The 22,203-nt window shown below is 39.0% G+C and overlaps 1 protein-coding gene across 22 annotated transcripts in view; it reads right to left on the bottom strand.

Moving 5' to 3' along the window:
- LOC141811063 (adhesion G protein-coupled receptor L3) overlaps nucleotides 1-22,203 on the bottom strand; it is a 324,467-nt gene that overhangs the window by 39,382 nt on the left and 262,882 nt on the right. For all 22 annotated transcript variants that reach the window (XM_074698944.1, XM_074698947.1, XM_074698936.1 and 19 more), the window contains 2 exons: nucleotides 17,579-17,755; nucleotides 3,835-4,044 (listed from right to left, as the gene is read on the bottom strand). In XM_074698944.1, the coding sequence (XP_074555045.1) occupies nucleotides 3,835-4,044; nucleotides 17,579-17,755 (387 nt within the window). The remainder of the gene's footprint in view (nucleotides 1-3,834; nucleotides 4,045-17,578; nucleotides 17,756-22,203) is intronic.

Below are 22,203 nucleotides of genomic sequence, written 5' to 3'. Positions count from 1 at the left end.
AAAGGTACCATTAGACCTGATGTATGCCATCCAGGAGACAGCACTTTCTGACCTCTGCATGCCTGTGCATTCCCAACAATTAGCATTACTTAGCTCTGTTTGGCTAACGTGATTGGATGTTTGCCTGTACTGACTGGCACAAGAGCCCCGCAGCCACTGAGCCCATGTGGTCTTGTTTGCTGTAGCTGGCACGGATGAAAGAGAGATATGAAGAAGAGGAGTCAACAGTCCAAGAGCCATTTGGAGCTCGTTGCATTTTCAGAGCGCAGCCAGGTGCTCTCACGCAGTGTGTAGTCACAGATACAACACACTGTCAACCACTCGAATGCGCGTGTCCTCTCCTTTTCTTACAATAATAAGATAAAGTACTTACGTGGATTGATGTAATTATCGGCACAGTTGAACATAACTAGCGTATTTTGTCGCTGAAAATGGATTCAATTAAATAACTAAAAGGTTGAGTGGACATTAATTGCAGTACAGGAGAGTGATCTCAGTGCCGAGGCTGTGAATCACACTCGTAAAATGTTATGGAAGGGAAAAGGTGTAGGGCAAAGCATTATCTTTAACTTCACAGGGAAGTGGCTTTGCAGATAAACCATCACCTGTGAGTTCAGGTTTCGGTATTTGGGGTGATATAGATCGACTACAGTTGAGATTTGATGGCTTCCTGTTAGCGTTAAGTGCAACATCGTTTAAAAAGACAGTGAAAGACGAGACAAGAGAGGAGTGAACATGTTTGAAGCTCTTGTAGGAGACTTTCAGGTTATTCTTTCATTCATTTCACTCTATTTTTGCTTAACATGTCAGACTTTTCTCTGTTTTTTTTCCCTCTCTGGGTGTACATTTTATAAAGACTGCTGTTCACAGGTTTTCACATTGCTCTGTTGCTGTTGTTGATGCAGTTGTGCCACAACCCCCTCTATGTTTACACCTGCGCTCAGCTGGTGGTGCTAAAGTCAGGCCGGTTCATCGACCAAACCGCTGGAAATTCCTGCAGAAGTGAGGATATTTAAGATGAATGGAGGATGCAGCAGAAGCAAAATCTATGATCTGAATCTCATCTGTTTACATCCTCACTCTGCAAACCTGATACAAGGGCGTAATGATCCCAGCACCACCATGAACCTGACTGCGGACAAAGCACCTGTGACTGATTCTATTTTTACATTTTTATTTTTTTAATCAATATCATTACTTAATTGTGCAAAAAGGCTGCTGTAATAACTAACTAAATAAAGTATTTGTGATTCTGATTCTAAATTCTGATGTAAAATTGTGCCATTTAATAATCAAAGGGTGTCCCAAGTGGACATTTAAGAAACTACAATTGTTGCACTTTACCTCTGGCGTTAATTTTGGACAACAGAGCTTTGTAGACTTCCTGTTTAATTTCAAAAAATGACTGTAACAGAGTTTTTTTTGGCCTTCTGAATGTGTCCATTAAAGCAAAACATGGTCTTGCATTCACACTTGTTCTGTTGGACCTCGATCTGCTGCTTGATTATGCTAATTACGCCACTTACAACTAGGAATTATCATGTATAGATATGTGAAAACAAAATTCACCAAGCTTCAGTCATTTTGCAAGAGGAAGTAATTACAGTGACTTTGATGGGGTCCTCACAATGCATTGGTGCTCCATTGTTACTATATATAACTCTGGTTATTAAAAATGATACAAACATAAGATTCAATCAATGTATGTATTATATTGTTTTTAGAAAAAATAAAAAATAAAAAGACTGAGCCATATGTTGAATATTTGATATTTTTACATTATTTCATATAATGTAATGACAATATATCACTCCTGACATACTAATGGCAATGTCTGCCAATTGTGTAAATGAGAAAAAAATTGACTTATACTCATTTTGAAACATGCCTCCATGACTTCAGCAATTTAACACCTTTAAATCGGTCAACAACAAAGCATGTCTTCCTCACTGTTCCTCCCAAGCACCATGTTTAGTTTAGTTTGGTTATGTTGACTTAGTTGTTGTTTGTTATTACACCTTTCGACACATGCTTTACTTATTCCATTCTATTTTCAGGAGTTAACTTAGCATTAATTTTGTTTTGATCCGTCTTATCAATCAATCTACTTTTTATCAACTGTTTGCTTTGGTGTGGTCTTCCTTTTATTATGACTTTGGGGCCAGGTAATGATACTTGCCAATAGGGGATAAGTCTTTTGACTTATAAATGAATGATGATGATTAAAATAAATAAATAAATAAATGAATGAAAATAAGAATAAATAATAATAATAAAATTAATTAATTAAAATAATTTAAAATAAATAAATAAAAACACTTCTGTCAAAAAAATGATTTAAGCCATTATTTTAAAAAGGAGACCATATGTTTATGTTTGAGGGTAAGCAAGTTTTTTCTTCATTGTTGTCATATCAGAGATGAAATGACATCACATCCATGAGCTGTTGGTGGAGTAAAGCTGATCTGTACAATTGTAAGAACTCCATGTCGTCTACAGTGTGGCTGAGCACACACACTCAAAGATGACTGTGTGGTGACAGCGTGCCTCCACTTGCTACCACAGCTGAGCTCTTAGAGGAAAAGAAAATGCAATTCAAACCACAGTTATTACACTAGCAGGGTTAGTGTATTGAACAGCTTAATCCAGTTAAATCTCAAGTGTTTACAAATTGGAAAACGGCACCAGGAGGTGAATTCATGTTGTCGAGTGTGTACAGTGTGACAGTGATTGTGATATGAGGATGTGACACTGAGTTGGCAGGTGTGTGCTGTGACTGAGTGTGTGAGAGTGATTTCAATCGTGTATTTGCTTCTGTGCAGTCAAAGGAGAGGAGCATCTGTTGACTGAAGAGCGCACAGTTCTCACTTTTTCGTCTCAGTGAGCGGGGAGGATCTGAAGAAGTTCATGGCCACAGGTACTCACTGGGAAGTAGCACTTACAGCTCAGCAGGACGTGGAAGGTTATGTTCTCTCAAGAGTTTTGGGTTTGTGTTGTTAAAGTTGGGAGAGAGCGCGCTGAACAATATGAAAATTCAACAAAAAAAGCCAACAGAGTGCAAATGTAGCTGCCTGAAGGAAACAGAAATGCCAAAATAACACTCAACACTTTGAGATATGATGTTTTTGTTTAAGGTGTGAAGGAAAAAAAAGTATTTCTTATTTTTTCTTTCTTACTGAAAGTTGAAATGGACTCAATAGAACACTTTTTAGTCAAGAGTTTGTTTAGTTTGTCAATTTGAAACACCCAATATCACCAAATCCCAAAGTTTCCACTAGAAGAATGTGTTGACATATTACTGTAAAACTTGTAATATAGGTAGCACAGACATGAATCTGTGCTTGAGAATTTCCATTGCACTCCACTCTCTTGCATTTGATAGCATATTAGTTTCACCATTATATAGGACACATCTTAATTTTTAGATCAATGAAATATATCAAAAGTGCATCCTATACACCAAGTTTTACGGTAATTTGTGTTGATACTGGAATTTGATGCTGAAATATTTAGTCGACTATTCATGAATCCCTTTTGGAATTTGGATGCAGGAATTAGTTTCTTGTCTGCAATTTATAAACCTGCAAGAGCTACTAGCCAATTAGCTTAGCATAAGTTAGGGAGGAACCCTTGCACCCGCCTAAATGCAACAAGTCTTGTCAAAACAGCACAGAAGTTGTTTTTTTTTTTTTAATCAAAATACAAAACGATAACTTAACAAATTTTAGTTTAATTTCTCCCACTGCATGGATAAATTAATTTATGATTCTATCCATAGTTTGTTTCGTCATTACCATCTTCATCAGTGGTTGTAAGAATCTATCTGTATCTCACCGGTTGGTCGCCACGGTTGATCCCCACCAAGAAGAGGGACTCAGCGATGAAGAGGCTGATGCAGAGATTCTTGTGGATGGTGTTGCGATCGCTCTGGAGGCCGCGGAAGAAGCAGAAGGTGAAGAGGCTGATGAGGAGGCAGACCAGGGACAGGAGGATCCCAACCCACGTGATGACATCGAGGAGCATGTCGTGAACGGGGTCTGTGTTCTGAGAGAAAAGTGATAAGAGTCAATGGTTAGAGAAGGAATGTTTAAGGGTTACAAAAAGGGATATATACCAAAATATTAAATTTCACAGATGGTTAGTAATTAAAAAGGATGAATTTAAAAATTGCAGCTCATTTGCAGCACCAGCCCCAAATCTTATCGTACTTTGAAGAGGCGCTTTTGTTGTCTGGGGGGTACAGCGCAGTCACTCAGCTCTCCAACAAACCAGCACAAAGTGAGCCACAGGTGGCAGATATGAATCATGAATTAGTCAGTGTGAATCAATCTAAAATGCCCCCCTATTGTTTCATTTTGTTCGGGCAACAAAGTGAAACAAAGTGAGCAGTCCACAGGGCCGCAGGTGTCTAAGACCTGCACAACAGGAATGCAATCAAACCACAACATGGTCAATAACTTTCACCGCTGCCTTTAGATAATTTTCTCTTTTCAAATAGTAATTTGCCACCATAGCCGGTTTTCGGCACTAAAAAGCCTTTTGCAGACAATAAATCCGTGGCTTTACTGGAGAGATAAGGATCAACAGTGACTCCAGTGCAGCCATGAAAGAGAGAATTTACATCAGTCCATAAAAGCCCACCGCACATGGGGATGCTAGAGCGGAAGCAGAGAGGAAAAAAGGAACACAGGCTGAACCAGCAGAATCTGCAGAATGAGCGACTTCTGTGGCCCCAGAAACATTAAAACAAACAGAAGAAGCAGCATTCTGCCAAAAGGCTGCCCAAACTAAAAATGGGACCTACAAAGAATGGTAGCTTAATTAGCAGTGCTTAATAGGTGACATCTTGTCAATAAACCTGCAATGAAATTTTGAAGGTCCTATAACTTTCTTGCTTAATCAGCAAACTTTTAAGGAACTGTTCTCAACGAGGAAGAGCAGAGGAGACGCTTAACTGAGGTGATAAAATACAGAATAGGTTTTGACATTAATTAGACTTTAATGCATCAAAGTAGCACTTGAAGCCTGAGTAAAATCATAGTTTGATGTCAATATTTAGCTTGCTTAAAATCAAACAAAACAAATAAAAACATTATTTGAATGTCCCAAATTTTTTAAATTAAATTTTGTTGGTCTTTCTTTGGTCTTTTTTGTCTCTTTTTTGGAATCTTTGTATTTGGAGTGGATCATTACTTTGTATGGCTCATTTGTTGGTCATGGACGCCAAACTTTTTGTGGCATCAGAGATATTCTTACTATTTTTGCTCCTTTGTTTGTCTGGAGATCCTACATGTAACTATGGCCGCATTGTTTACATGAAGCATGTCAATGCTAACTGGTGTAAGGCCTGATGTCTTCCCACAAGGTGAGGAGAAGGAGGTGAGGACAACGTTCCGGTTCTCAGGTGAGAGCTAAGAAGTGACGACATGGACCTGTCCTTCCATCCATTGTTATTGGGAACGTAAGATCTATCTCCAATAAGATGGACAAGCTAGCCGTGCTAACCCAGCAACAGTGGGAAGACCTGAGGGCAGAGTAGCACCATGCTCTTCACAGACATGGCTAACGGAGCTAACATCAGACACCAACGCCTCATTGGAAGTGCTTCACCTGCTGTGAGCAGACAGGATCCAGGAGACAGAGACTGAACAGACTGCTGAAGAAGCTCAGTCCTGGACCCTGTGGAGGTGGAGGCTGGCTGACTGGACAATGATGGACAAGCTGTCATCATCCATATATTTAAGTTCTATTCTATTCTAAACTGCTGGAAAATGGATGGAATAGTTAAAAGTGACGAATAAGCACTCAAATTAGGTGTAAACATGTGTCTCAATAATGGTTGGTACGGGCCCCAGCCCCCTTAACACAAGAGGTGTTAAAGATACTGGAAATGGATGGATAGTGGAAAATAATGGAAAAAATTGTGAAATAGTGAGTGATAGTAATGAAGAATGTTTTGAATAGTTTAGTGATTTAAGAATAAATAAATAAAAAATTGCTGAGTCTTCTCTGCCAATCCCAAACAGTTTATTTGCTGTTGCTACTGACTTATTCTTCACTTTTTTGTGCTAAGTTCAGTAAAAAAATGCTGTAAACAGTAATAAACCTACTTTAAAAACTTTAAGAGAAATAGTCAAAAAGTCAGAAATGATGAACACGAAAAATACTTTACTTCTGAATGGTGAAAAAATTTGGATAGATAAGAACACAAACTCTGTCAGCTCAGTTGACTAAAGCTACTTTGTGTCTTCTTGTAAACATGAAGGTTTGATTCACTCCAGTTTGGATCAGGGAGTTGGAAGACTACTTGACATGGCTGCAGGCTTGAAGTGGGATAAAATATTGATGCAGCGATGTACTGTCATTTTGACTCTACAAAATATCAATATTCAATTAAAAAAAAAAAGTGGAACTAAGCAAATCACAAGTTCATGACTCACCAGGTCACAAACTTCATGACTTCTGAAGGTGGGACTCATGACATTAATTTTTAATGATGTTTTGTATTCCACGCATAATCTGAAACTGTGTTATATCTTTACATGGATGCATTTCTGTTCATTAAAAATCACAGAATAACACTCTGTATTGTGATATTATTGTTGTAATGGGGTATTTATGAGCTGTAATGTTCGCTACAATGAAATCCAAACTTGTGATAAAAGACCTAATAAAAGATTCTCAGATTCATGAATCGCTTGCATCTGGTGCAATAACCTGCACAGACACATGACAGTTTATCACGCTAACAGTAGGGAAGAGGAGAAATGCCAAGACTGATGCCAAAACATGAATCAGGCTTTAATTAAGTGTGTTTTATATGTTGAAAAAAATGTGGATCGGCATCAGAGTGACATCTTGATTTATTAACTAAACATAATTACTGCATCCAAACACTTTGGTCAGCTCCTGAGGCTTCCTAATTTCCCAAAGGGGTAGTCCTCTTTTTTTCAGCCTGCTGGGCACTGACTTAAAAACAGAGAGGAATGAAGTCAGAGGCGGGAGAAGAGAGATGTGCTTAAAGAAATATGCCACATTTCTTGGGAATGACAGTCATCTCTACTGGGATTACCAAGGTGGAACTTTTCAGACTCGACATGACGACTTTGCCCTAACGCAGCATTATTCTAACACAGGAAGACAATTAGCTTTGACAGGCTGTTACGAATCTGCTCAAGAAACTGCCTTTAACTGTGTTTACATCAAGCCCTGACAGCATACATTAGCCTCCAGACTAAGTGTACACTTAAGCTGTTTGATGTTTGATTCAGAGCCCGTGGCCTCCAGCAAATAACGCAAGACTCAGAGCTATAGCGTCCGACTAGCCCAGGAAAAAAAATATTTGCTTAGGTTGAGAAATATGGCTGCAGAAGCACACTATATGTCTGGTTTGACTCTCAAACAAGCACCTCTTTAAATCATACTTTGCCCACAGTCAGCAGTTTTTTCTACAGGAGCAGGGAGGAAGGGGAACGATCAACATCCACAGGAGGTTTTTCTTCTTTTCTTCTTTATCATCCTCCCCCCTACAGTCAAGTTAGAGTAAGGAAACTTGGGGGATGAAGTATCACACAAAAGCCTTGTTTAGAGGCAGCTCGGCTAACGCTATAGCAGGGAAGGGGAACAGATGCTGATCATTAAGGGGCTCTGGTACAATAACAGCCGCAGTGCTCCTTGAGTCTGGGGAGAGAGCGTGCGTTTGATTTTCCTGCCTGATGAGCCGTTGTGTATACGTTGGAGGGTTGGCAAGATGTTACATCCAGCAGACGCCTGTGTGTGTGTGTGTGTGTGTGTGTTTGGAAGTAAGCATCCTTGCTTTAGAGGGTTGCCTACACAGTGGATGGCAGCAGATGTCGATGTTTGTGCTTGGATGTGACATATAAGTCTGTTTTCTGCATTCCTGAGGTATTGATGCGGTGGGTGGTACCGGAGAAGCAGCATTTTGAAGGTACCCCGAGGTCTCCTGGGTTAGCGAGCTGTGCAGTGGCTGCAGGCTCTATCCATCACAATCTCACCTTCAATGGGGGGAGCAGCCGGGTCACAAAAAAAGAGAAGGCAGCAGAGGAAGAAAAGAAGACAAAGCTGTAGAAACAGAAAAAGAAGGGCTCCGAGTGTATCTACACCTGGGTGATGGATTTACTGCAGAATGATTTCTTTGTTCTGGGAGGTGGATGATGGCTGAGACGTCGCCAGGAACAATGTCTCTGCAGGAGAGTTTCCTTTTCACCAAGGGTTCTGCCTGGGCAGGATGGCAAATGATGTGATCTCAGGCGCCTCTGCACCTAACCTCACACCGACAAGCCTCCTTGATGGGAATCAGTATCGAGGTCTCTAAAGTGGGCAGACGTAATTTGCTCTCAAATTCACTGGCTGTTTCGCAGGGGGCGGCCAAGTCATATGGCATCCGTGTTACTTAGGGGGGCGAGGCGAGCTTGTGCACATTCCATTTGTCTTCCAATCTTTCTCTGCTACACTTTTCTTTTATTTCTTAAACACACATATTTTTCATTCCAGACGGATGCCTGAGGAGATTGGCTCTGCCCCTGATCTGCTCACACAAAGCACAGAATAAGATTTCTGGGCACTCGAGCGCACTGACAAGGAGGAGCAGACGAGGCAACGAGCCTTTTTGCAACACGTAATGGTCATCTCAGCCGAGCCATCTGTACCTGACATACGCACTTAATTACCATAACAACCAAAGCTGAAATCTCCCAAACCAGTCCTCTGAAATGCACAAGAGGCTAAAGTGGTGAAGAGAACAGTGTCGGTCCTTTATACCTCAAAGAACCGCTCTGAGGCCATGAAGCCAATCCAATTAAAATGCATAAATCTGCCTATATGCCTCCAGAGCCGGGCTTTGACTCATGAAATACAGTCAGGCAGGGCAGACAGTTGCGCTGAGGGGTAGTGGCCCCACTGCAGGGAGTCGTGACAAGTTCACCTCCGGTATGACCATGGATTTATGATCTGCACTGGGATGAGGAACAGTTGCAGAGAGAGGGCACATGAATCAGGGGTCCTGGCAAATTTGTCACATTTTTAAAAGGGCTGGAAGAGAGATAGTGGGTAGCGGGGGTTGATATTCAGCACATGTACCCAAAGTCTGATTTTAATTTAAGCTAAAATAACATTCATGTAGAGCCTACGCAGGACTTCTGATGGCTTAAGACTGTATTCATAGAGCATTTATTTTCCTCTAATGGTCAGAATAATAGGCTCAAATGCTGTTTTTAGGTGGGACCCATGTGTACGACATAACAAAATCTTATAAAAAAAGAGGTAATCTCACACATTATTAACTCAACACTACTCCCTAATTGATCAAAAACTAAAAAGACAACAAGAAAGAAAAAATACACAAGAACCCATGTAATTTGAATTAAAACAAAGTATGACCGATTGCTGGACAACCGCTATTGCTAACACTCAACCATAGTTTTTCCCCACTATTGCCAGTAACAATGGTGTTAATAATGTAATAACCTAAGGTTTGAAAGTCAGCTAGCATTCGAACTTCAAAGCTAACCTTTTCTTTAGTTCTTATGATTTATTTAATGTTGCTAAGAAGGGCTGAATTTCAAGCAAACAGTTGTTGTACTTGGAAACAATATTGTTAGCTACAGTTGGTTAGAAGCTAACTTACTTTTTTCCTGCTAGCATAAGTGCACAAAAAGCTAAAAGCCTAATACTAGCGTATGATATGGCTGGCTCGCCAGTGATTTCTTTTTATTCCAAACAATGATAGTACTAATTGAAAAAAGATATGTTCAGGGAGGGTATTCCAGGTTAGCACTTCCCTGTTGGACAGAACAGAGTTAGCTTTAAATTAGCAGAAATTAGCATTTACTTCTAGCTAACAGTTAAAAGTGATAAAAGATACTGAAAGAAACTGAAAGGCTTAAGTTCAAGTCAACAATTTTGTGTCAGTAAACAATATTGTTAGCAAAAAACAGAGAAAAACAGCCTGTTTTGAGCTAGCATTTTTTATCATTCTTAAGAAAATTACTAGCTTTAAGTTGTGTGCTAGCTAAAAAAATACCCTCAGTTAAAATTGGTTTGGAAGATATCTTTTTTCCATTTCTTTGGCAAACAATTGTGTTTATAATATTCATTAAATTCATGCTTGCAAAGTGTGATTTTTCTTTTTTAACTTACATCAATGCTAGCTATAGGTATGGGTTGCTAATGAGTTGAACACTTCATCCTAAGAGGAGCCTCATGTTTGATTAACATAGTCTTATCCGCGGCTGAACAACTGAAGTTACAAAATAATAACATTAAGCCAGCGTGTTCAAACGGCTGAGAACGTGCCATGACAGAGCTACAACATAATCTTAACACTTGAGTTTCCCAACCTGACTGCAATGACAGAGAAAAATGGTGAGTTAAACTGGTCTGCATCCTTCCCTTTTTTTCTGTGCCTTAAACACAGAGGCAGATTTATTGGAAACCCTCCCCTTGGCTCTTTGTGCTGCTCCATGCTTACGTATAGGATCATAAAACACACAGCTAACCTTGAATGTCCTTTCTCATCATAGTTACCGTCTGATGGCGCCACTTTGAAGGTGTTGTATAAGGACAGTGATAAATGCTGCCCAAATATCATCCTCTCCATCATCCAGTGGGATGTGCTATTGATTTATACTTTCTGTTGCATCGGGAATGGTGCCACTTACCAACATCTCAGCGCCTCTCTGGGGCCAATCTTTGCACACATATGTACAGCGTAAATAATGGCCTGTAGGTGGAACTAAAGCAGGGCTATATTCTTTTATCTTGTGCTTTAACCCGTATTTAAAGAACCCTTTTGATCCAAGCCTTCTTTGGAAATGAAACACTTAAATCCAAAGGAAAGGGTTCAAATTAGGAGCCTCAGGAGGTTGAAGGTGTATGATATGTGAGGGAATTGGAAAAATATGTTTCAAAGAAGACATGGTTGAAATCGCCGCTTTCCATAGTATGTCTTTGTGACAGTCATTGAGCTGCTTCTGCTGGAGCATGACCAAGTGACCCACTAAGGTCTTACGCAACAAAAGAGGCTAATCTCTTCATCTAAACAAGCTGACATCACCACTCCTGTCGTGACATGTTGTGATATGGAGGTCAGACCATTTACTGTAAAATGCTCATGATGTGGCCAAGTCCAACCATCACCTGAAAGGCTGAATAGTGCCTTTCAAAATGAAGTCAAGAGGAGTGAAGTAATTCTCTATACTTTTCAAAGACTCATCCTTCGGGAGAATACATCTCAAGGCTGGGTAAGAGGACATCTCAGGGTTAGAATCAACAGCATTCTTTGCAACGTCCCCGTTAAGCACACCCACACTTGCATCGCTCACTATAAGATGAAAAACAACAACCCTGTTTGCAATCACTCTGAGGGGGGAAAAGATACAAAGGAGACATATAATCTCTCGGACGCAGCTGCCATCTGTGAGTACAGTTTTAATTTGTTTATGCGGCCAATGGCACTTCTCTGCTTGGACTGAAGGATCGATCAAAGGCATCAGTTCTCCGGCGAGATAGCTCAGAATTAGCAAACAAAGAGCTCAAGTGGCAACACAGGCTGCAATGGCAGCACTTGATGCCCTTGTGATCGTCTAAGTGGCAGTTACCTGATCCTCTTTATCTGACTGATACTCCTGAATAACAGTAGGCTTGGTTTAGATATTCATCATGAATGAGTTTTTGTGGGACAGCAGCTTGGAAATGATATCAGAGTTGGTCATTTGTTCAGGGATGTTACAACAGAGGTACTAAGGCCCTCAAGATCCTGTTTGCAATTTTTTCGGTGATAAATGAACTACAACTTTAAAATTCCCCCCTAGGAGGGGCTAAGGGGGCATTTTGGTGGTTTGACTGGGCAACCCATTATCTAAAGTTACGATGGTAGATATATCTCATCAAACATAGAAGTTCTTTTTTTTGATTTAGAGTATTTGTATCTCTCACGTTATTTTTCAGCAGATACAAATCATAAACTAACAACTAGCAAGCTGGTTAACAAGTTAACCTAGCATAAATCAGGTAGTTTTACTGCTGTCACCACAACTTTTAAGATACTTTTACATCAGTTAGTTATTGTACTAAAACCAACTAAAAATTAATCAAATTAGTGCAACACTTGTTAGCTTGAAAGTTCACCTCCTTGTTTAGAGCTACATCTTGTAGAAATGGGAATACAAAGTGATATTGCACAACCCTCCAATAGTGGCTAAAAAGGGAAAGAAGCACCTGTGATGAAAGATAGGTTCAATCCTCTATTTAACTATTAAAACTAAATATCAAGACTAAAGCAGCGTTTCCACCAAGCAGACCAATCTGGTTTGTCTCAGTACGGCGCGCATTTTGTGGCATTTCCTCTGACTAATCCCAGGACAGATCCCCAAATAACCAAGAGGAGCCATCCCACTTTTTGGGACCCTTTTGTATTGGTGCCAGACTGAACCGATCCGGTTCCGTTCTCGGAAGGTGGAGCTACAACACTGCAGACCATTGATTGGTCGAAAGAATTACCACTTACCATGCGACAGCTGCTATGTTTCTCCTGGCGGCACATAGACTTCTCTGAAACAAAGCTTGATTGCACTTTGTACTGAAGAGCTACATGCCAATCACAGAGAACGAAACGCTGGATGTCTTCCATCGTTGCTCTTTGTTTACTGTGTTGCATCTTTCTTTTTTGTTGGATTTATGCTATGGCATGACACTACATGGGGCTGTCGGCATCCAGCTTATACACCGCCTACCACGAGGGGGCACAGTTGGCTGTGGAAACGCAAGACCAAGCTTAACCAAGCCAACCCATACCAAACCGTACTGATCTGAACTGGACTGCTTGGTGGAAACAGGGCTGAAGTCTTTCATTTACAACAACAATAATGGCGCTCCTGCTATCTAACAGCTTTGACTATTCTGTACCATGGATGAAGCATGGCGGCACAAGACAGCAGCCTCCACAGAGGCTCCTAATGCAGACACAATGTTGTAAAATTAAAAATGTTTTATATTTTCACAGAATTAGACATCGATTTAAATGATTTTTGAATTTTAAATTTAATTTGTCACTATGTTTGCTCTGCTAAATTCTACATATTATATCTTCAAACCTGCCTGCAAAAGTCAAGATACATGTTCGGCCATGAATGACACATCCAAAGTAGGACGTGTCTAGAAGAGTTTTTGAAATGAGAGAGTCTTTTACACATGTCTGTGCACTTTATTTTATTATTTTGAAGGAAATGTTTTGTGTCTTAAGTTTTTAAAGGAAAGCTGAATCAGTAAGATCCTAAAATGATAAAGTTGATTAAGGCCAACAGTGCTGATCATGGCAGGAATAATTCTACATAATTTATGTGCTGTGTAACAGATTTAATCTCCAGACAGCAATGCCCCACATCAGCTTCTACAAATCTGACTTTTTTCTGAAGAGTCAGTTTTTTTCTATTTGAATGAGAAAAGAAATAAAAAAAAAACCCTATTTGAGTTCTTCTCATCAAAAGCTGTAGAACTTCTTGCGCCCACGACCACGCAGCAACTTTAACTCAAGGACATCAGTGACAGCGCTCACAATGTCACAGGCAGAAACCAGGAAAATTTCACCACTTCTAATTTGCGTGAAGTATGTGGCACTTTGAACGCCATCATAACTCAGTGCTAAAAATGTAACACCACAGGCAGACAGCTTATTAAGCTGAGCATAAAGATCTCTGAATATAACACTGTCATTATTCTCATCTAGGGTTCGATCGAGCAGCAGAATGAAAGAAATTTACAACATGATGAAAGAGGATGGTGAAGCAAGTCTCCGTCCTGTAAGGAAAATTGTAATTATAGCTCATCTCACTGTGAGACGCTGCTGAGAAGTAAACAAGGTTAGAATATAATCTGTTGCTCTGAGGGTAATGAGTAATAACAATGCAGAGATCAGCAGTGGTATGTTCTGTTGCCATGGTTACAAAAACAGATATTCTCCTCAATTTATGATTTTTTTTTTTTCTGTCTGTGTCTCTCTCATGCTCCCACTTTGCCTCCATTCACTGTTCTCACACACAACACGGTGACAGTTTGTCAAATAAAAAGCTTCTGTATCTCCCATTCAGCAGCACCTTCCAACAAACTGCCTATTATAACATCCAAGTGGAGAAAGGTAAGGATAAAAGAGGAAGGGAAATCACTCAGAAAACAGGGTGTAACTGCTGTCCACTTTCTCTCCAGTGAATGCAGACTTTCCAAAATGTTAGGGATTGGCTTGACTGAAAGCCCCCTCTTTTTTTAACTGCTTCCCTTTTCTTCTTCTTCTTTTTTTTTTTTTCCTGCTTTGCTTTCATCGCGTCAAGGCTCCCATTCTTTGCGACTCCCTCTCTATTCCAGACTGGGCTGCAGCCCTTCGGAGAGCTTAGTGGGTCCAAAAGTCATGCTGCTAGGTGACAAACAGCTCTCACTAGCCCTCCTAAAACCATAGAAATTTGTGTGTGGAGTTAAAAGCTGAATCTTAGATTTGCCCTGAGTGTTTTGTCTTTGGGTTAAATGACAAAAAATAGAAGGAAGGTGAAGGTAGGTGTTGTGGTGTAGTGGATAAGCGCCAACTGTGACATGTTCAGAGATCTATTTTTTCTTTCTTAAGAGAGGCTGTGCAGAAGCAGATCCCCTACCAGATACAAAGAGGTACCCCACTCAGTCAGCAGCCAGCTCCTTTAAGTTCCTCTGACAGAAATAATTAAACCGTCCGTCAGACCCAGCTTCGACTTGTCCAGCAATTCCACTACCAATTCTTTCCTCCTCTCTTTTTTCAGCTTCATAAGAGCTGCCTTCAATAATCACTTCACACAAAACTAACAGCCAAATAACATTTTCTTTACTCGATTTTTTTTCTGTACAACAACTTCCATTAGCACCTCCCAATTAACTGCTCTCCAGCACTCCACATCACACTCACTGTACTTCTTTCACTTTGCTCCGTGGCTACCCTGCAGGCAAACAAACCAATGGTGCTCTGATAGCAGGCTGCAAAAATGTTTTCTTTTCTAAAGTTCCATCATTAAGTGAATAAATAAACACATTCCAGCATAAATTTGAAGCAAGTGGAAAAGGCAGGGGCAGAAAATAAATAACATTATGAGTTGAAATTTAGAAAGTAGTTACTTTCTTGTCAAAAGAGAAAATTAGTTTTTTTGGGTGATTGCTATGTAACATGCATCATTAAAGCCTAAAAGCTACGAGTTTAGCCTTTAGGGAGTGATTCAATCAATTTCATACTTTTAAACAAAGAAAGCTTAAAGGAGGAGCATAAAGAATAGAGGGTGAGAGCCTATTTACTTTCTTGTTAAAAAAAGAATGAATATCGTGTGGAATGCTTTACTGGTCTAGCTTAGCACAAAAGCTAGCATTTAAACATTGTAGTTTGTTAATTTAAAAGAAAAGAGGACATAACTCTCTAATGCTTGTAGTATAGGTACCTGTAGAGCTACATATAAAACTTAAGAGCGGGAAAAAAAACATTAGTTTCTCCCCTACCTCTGTTTTTAGAAAAGCTAGCAAAGCGCTACTTAGTTCAGCTAGCTCCAGTTAGCTAGTTAGTAAAATATCACAGAGGTAGTTCCTCTCAACTTATTTTTCCAAAACATTTTTCCAATAAAAACAAATGGGTAAACTCACAAAAATGTATGATTAACGTTGAAATGGCAGGGGCTACACATCATTTGCACCAATGTGAGTATTTCAACAGCTAAAGCAAAAAGAAGGAAAATGTAAAGAATTTGGCATTTAAACATTCCAGTTTGATGATTCAAAGGACAAAAATGACCCACCTATCTGATATGATGCTTTCAGCTAAGATGTAGCAGTAGGCTAATGTGAAACTCAAGGAGGAGCAAGGTTATTAGATTTATCTTTCTGTGTTCTGAGCAAAGGGTAAACTGGTTAAGCTTCAGTAAACAAGTTAGCGCAGATACATAAAAGTGAATCCTCTCATGTAGTTTTTCAAGAAAGCAAATATGTACACTCTCCAAAATATTTCTTTTGATTAAACATTAGGAGAGAATCTTGAACTGAAATGAGGATTTGTTAGCATTGTGTCAAAACAGTGCTACATTGCTAATATTAACTGCTACTGTTAGTGGAGATGAGGTCCAAAATATAATGGCAAACGCCCCTTTTCCATTGCTAAAGTTTAGCGTAGCATAAAATCTTTCCTTTTCACAAATGAACTGGCTAAGTTGAGTTCAAGTGGGTTTTTGTTTGTTTTTTACTTTGTAGCATGTATAACTAGTTTAATCCCTGCCTGTGGCTCCAGATGTGGTACAAATATGACACAAGCATAGACTGTTTAAAACATGGAGGTAGTCTCATCGATGTCACCCATCTATTTCTGAAACGAAAAAGAAGCACATTGGCTAAAGCAGCCATATTGGTAGTGGCAGGGGCTTTGTGTACAGCTATAGGGCGCCTGTTGGTCATGTGACCCTAAGCTGTGCCTCTGATTGGGTGAGCTCACAATCTTAAGATCCTGCCGAGTTAAAAACAAATTCACCCCTGTACAGTGTGTGCTGACAGGAAAATCAGGAGATGTTTTTTGAACCAGGATGTAAAAAGGTTAATTTCTGCTCTAAAACAGCTTTTTTTGGGCTTGGTGTGTATGTGACTTCTGGTACTTCCGGAGCCAGCCTCAAGTTGACACTCAAAAAACAGCAGATTTTATCACTTCCCCATTGTCTCATATTCTCAGGCTGGAGGTTTTCATCACCATCACACAAGGCTATTTCATAAATTATCAATTAATTGATGGGCTCAAATTTCATTTTCAGCCAATAAAATGCTGGATATCTGTATTTTTGACAGTATATATGTGTTTTTTTTTTATTTCATTCTTCTCAGCATTTTTTAAAAAGCATGGTAAAATAAGACTGTTGCTAGATTTAAAAATTCGAATAAATGTTAAAGCTTCTGTTCAGGGCACTAGAAGTAGCCCTTGCCTTATCTGACACCTCTTTAAACTGAAAAACCTTTGGAATGTGGTGACACAAAGAAAGCCGTGAAAAGATATAGTCTATTTATCAAACCTCTACTTGACCACAGCACACAAATGTTTCAAAATAAACACTGAAAATGTGTTTTGCAGAGGTTCTGAGCACTGCTCCACATAAAAAGCTTTGAAAAATAATTCATCACACTTTGTAACCGTTCATACATTAGGGCCACTTCACACATCCAAACTTAAGATGGCTGAAATCAATAAACACTTTACACGGGTATGGTTGTTGTTTAAAACGGCATGAATAGGGTTTGTATATTGGCACTTTAAATGTTTGTCTGCAAAGTGCTGTCAAGGTCAGAAAACGGTTTCACCCGCCACACTAAAAAGCCAGAGAAATATAAAACACATATTGACTAACGGCAATAAAAAGCCCTCAGTTTTATGATGCAGTACGCTTTCTGGACCTTACTTTTTTTTGTCAGCCATTCATCCTGGATTTGCTGCACATCAATGTGCTTTCATATATCTTTGGTAAAATTGAGGCTTTTTGTAGGTAAACAGACCAGTTTATAAGCAAGAGTGGAAAAAGAGCAGGCTTACCTTGACATCCACATGAGCCATAAGGACTGCAAAATTGGTCAGATGGGTGCAGGAGCATGTGGTGTGAGTCCTGTTGGTGCCCAGTAAGCGACAGTCCTGGGTTGACCAGTAACCAGTCATGGTTCTCTTGGAGTAACTCCAGAATGAGCAGTTGGGGTTGAAGTTTTCCTCAGATTGCTGTAAGAAGATATGAAGCATAACCTGATCACACCTGTCATTTCAAATTTATCCACTTCATTGGGTTCTGGTACAATTCAGTTCTGCCTGTTGACACTGTGGCAAAAGTGTTAGTCATGTTAGCTTTCTTAATCACAGTTATCACTGTGACAAAAACCATCTCTAAAAGGGAAAAGTGGAGCAGTAAAATTACTTTGAAGTCACTAGAAGCAGTGGTGATAAAGACAACAGAGTATTGAGTTGCAATAGTCATGTAAATTAAAGTTTTTTCAACTGCAACAGAAAAAAGAACTGAATTAGAAGAAAACATATTTACAAAAACCCTGCAGAGCAGTAACTTTAGTTCTTTCAATTAACAAAATCACCTTTATTGCAATATCTTGTGTTAATTTGTTTGTTTCTTTCATTTGAAGACAGGGTTTAAGTCCTGCTCACACAATCAGAGTTCTAATTTGCACAACCACATGTTCACCACACATAATCACTACCCAGAGTTGTTTAAAGAATAAACAAATAAACAAATAAATAATCAAACAGTTATACAACTGCTAAGACCACAAATCTCAAGTTTTTATCATCATTATTGAAACAGTTTAAGTTTAAATTAGACCTACTGACTCAAAATCAATGCATTTTAGAGGCTTTCTGATATATTCAGTAACACAGCATGTACAGACTTTTTTGAACAGGAACATGTTTTTTTCAAATTCATTTCATGTTTTATTCCCAAATTTGAGCCAGAAAACTGGTAATTCTCTGAAAAGTCATAAATGTATCAAAAATAACATTTACAACCACTTTTTTCTTTTTTCCAAGTACTTCATTGTTTGTTTCTCTTTGTCTCTTTCTGTCTGCATCCCACTCTTCCAGCTAACACAGCAGATGGCTGTGTCTGGTTCTGCTCAAGGTTACCACTTGTTTTCCACACTATTGTTGCCAAATGTTGCCATGGCTCTTGCTTGAGGTTGATTTATGTCAAATAACATGAAGAGTACTGTATAGATAAGTGTCCTTAGATAACTTTGATGTGACTGATTGGTTGGTTGTGAAAGAAAGTACACAAAAGTGCCTGAAGTGTTTTTTTTTTTCTTACTTTGTGTGTAGAATAAAAGTAATCAAAAAAAGGAAAGAAAAAAAAAGGCTAATTTCCTCCCTGCTGTGAGCATCAATTCTAAAGCTGTTTGTTGTTTAACTGTCATCCAGTGCTGAGCAGCCTCATGCCTGCCTTTCATTGTGTTTTTCTGACCTTTCTCTTTAACTTTCCCTGCGTGAGAATGGTCTGCCCCACTGTTTAATGGGCACCACTGCTGTCTTCTCCGGGCGACGGCTCTAATGATGAGCCTGCCTCCGTGCTATATCGCTTTATAAAAGTAATCCATGACACCGAGAACAGGCAATACACAAGCACAACAAAACATAACTGCTAATAAAAAATGATCCTTCTTGAGCTCAATATCCTCTGTATGGCTTCACAAACAAAGGAGATCACACACACACAGCTTCCAAGGTTAAACACACCTGTTTCTTACTTCAAACACCACAAGGAGCTGTAGTTGGTCATAGCTGCACTCGCTGTAAGGTACTTAAGCTAATAAGGTTTATCTTCTGTGACTGTAAATTTGCTGCTGATTGGCTTTACCCTTCACACATCCAAAAACCTGTGTAAAATATTCCACAGCAAGGCGATAAGATGACCCTCCATCCCATTAATGGCTTTAATTGGTCCCATTAAGTAGTGAGGCAAGGAAGCAAAACAATAACTCCAGGACATATCATCATGCCCAAGACTAGTGATCCAAAGCATCATGGATGAGAGAAAACTTCATATAGGAAGATAGAAAAATCAGGAACCTTGTGTATCCTAAGAACTCTGGGTTTTATTATGAAGGGCCAAGGTGAGGTGCTGTTTAATACTACTGAAGAGCTTGAAAGATACTCTGTTTAGTTTTTTGTTAAATATATATTTTTTTCATTTTCACTAGGGTTATCACTATTTTCGTGACATGTCTTACTTTAAAATGTGACTATATATAAAGATGGTTAAATATAAATTTTGTTGTATTTGAAGCAAACAATAGACTTACATGATGAATGACATGGCAGCTTCCTAAAAGTGAAGCCAGAACTGTGGGTTGTTCCTTCTGACAGGACTCCTCCATGATAACAAATAACACGTTAGCTTCAAAACACACTTTCATTATTTTCCTCAAGCTGTTTGTTGTCCTAGTGTTGAGGTTTCAGAGATGTTACGTTTGAGTAATTTAAAAAAATGGAGAGCAAGATGAACTACACATCTTAAGTAGAGGGCATTTTAAACCCTGGTGCAACAAAAACACCAGTATAAAATGTAGAGGGAGATATCTGACCCAGAGGACACGCCAGTATAGCTAAAGCTTTGTCATTGAGAGGTGCTGTCAAAACTATGAGTGCAGCTGTCATCATCATGCACTGAATTCAGTATGACATGGTGGACAATGAGCCCTCTTCTGTTGTGTATAACACAGGTCACCTTGCGACAATTTGGACTTGTGTGACCTTTATGTCCAATTCTAGGGTATTTGATGCTATAAAAAGGGCTCTGTTCCTAACAAACATTAGCACATGAGCAATTAAGCTCTCCATAAGCACGAGCCTTCCTCAACCCTATGGGTCAATTGGCCATTTTGACCACTTTTGATTGTACCTCTAATTTCTTTCACCTTAAAACTATTAATCTTGCCTTGCATGTGTGATTTTACACATATTTATCCATCTTGATGTCATGTATGAACACACTGGAACTGAAATTGCAAAAATTAGTTTTGTAACTTACAATGTAAATATGAATTGTAAATTTCAAAAGCTAATAGACAAATTCAACAAACAACACAGTTAAATGCAATTGCCAGTGTATGTACTGAGATACAGCAAAATCACCAGCATTTTTTTTAGAAACATCTACAAAACCAACAAGATTTTAAAGACTTATTGTCATGTTTGCTTCATTGCTCTGACACATGCTATTCTCACAATTGTAATATGATGTTTAGGGTGCCGATTCAATTTCAATTGCAATTCTTTGATATTAACGATTTTTTAACACCAGCCCATGTGTAAAAGTTAAATAATGATGACAACATCTACAGACTATATCAGGAGCCATACATTCCCATAAAATGCACATCACATGAGCCAGAGTGAAACATTTCACCCTCTGCTGGAGAAAAGTGGTATTTTTTTCCCAATCTAGTTTATAAACAAAGACTGAAATAAAGAATTTGAATTTGAAAAAAATATATTTTTGACAAAGAATCCTGATTATGATACTGTCAAACAAAAAAAATCCTAATATATCGATTTGCGGTTTTATGTCCCATTCCTAAAACACACTACACTACATGCCTGGAATGTCATCTAAAAGTCACAAATCGATCAAAACTCACTTAAGTGCATGCTGTTTCTTTCCCAAGTCTGTAACTTCCAAAAATTTTAATCTCCTAGAACACATTTAATTTAGTGATTTACAAATCTGATGCACTTTCTTGAGGTCGCTTGCACTCTCCACAGAATCACCAATTTTTACTGTTTCATCCTGCACCAAATGCCTACCAAACGCACACCAACAACAGTCAAAAAAACACATGCTATTTATTATTTATTATTTATCCATTCATCTCTAGATTTCCTTGGCCTATCAACACATTTTAATAACTGTTAAATAGTTTCAAATCCCTACTTGGATTTGCGACAGAGACTAAGCAAGTCTGTGTCTTGATGCTCCATCATCTTAAATTGGTCACTTCATTTGGACATGCCAATGTGTCCAGCGACTCCATAGAGTGAAAGTGGCAGAGTAAGCTGTCCAAGATTATTACACAATCGCCAAGTTCTGGTTAGAAAATCAGGCAAGACAGGGATTCAAATGATATCAACCTGTTTTAGAGGGGCTGATGACATCACCAGCCTGTCCTGACAGGGCAGACTAACGGACGTGTCACAACTGTCACAGCGGGAATGTTGGAAATGTCTTTAATGCTCATTTTTGTTTATAAAATCAATGTAGTGTTTCGTGTAGTGTTTAAAACACCCGTTAAAACAAACAGGAAAAGAGATTAAGGAAATGGGTTAAAGAAATATTGTTGCCTGCAGCCACAACAAAGCTTTACAAGCCCAGATAAGGTAAACAGACTGGTCCCTTAACAGCGTTTTTGATTGGTCGACCAGTTTACCAGAGAAAAGGGAGCTTTTACTTTGATGCAGAAGAGCAAAGGCTCCAAAAGCACAGCATCACAAATTTGCCAAATTAATTTAAAGGAGCCATGATGGTAGTCATTATTTTTTATATGATTAATTGTAGAATCCCCAGTGTACACAAAGTAGACTCTGCAGTATATGTATGTCTGTGTATTCACTGTACTCATCAAGGCTGTAGTTATCTGAGCACTTCAGTGTCAAGAGGTAAATGAGTG

This window comes from Halichoeres trimaculatus, unplaced genomic scaffold (assembly GCF_033239565.1).
Source record: "Halichoeres trimaculatus isolate MK-OKI-2021-1 unplaced genomic scaffold, fHalTri1.1 fHalTri1_scaffold_22, whole genome shotgun sequence".
NCBI classification, from domain to species: domain Eukaryota; kingdom Metazoa; phylum Chordata; class Actinopteri; order Labriformes; family Labridae; genus Halichoeres; species Halichoeres trimaculatus.
The sequence above is the reverse complement of the archived record's forward strand: the minus strand, read 5'-3'. Positions and strand labels throughout refer to the sequence as shown.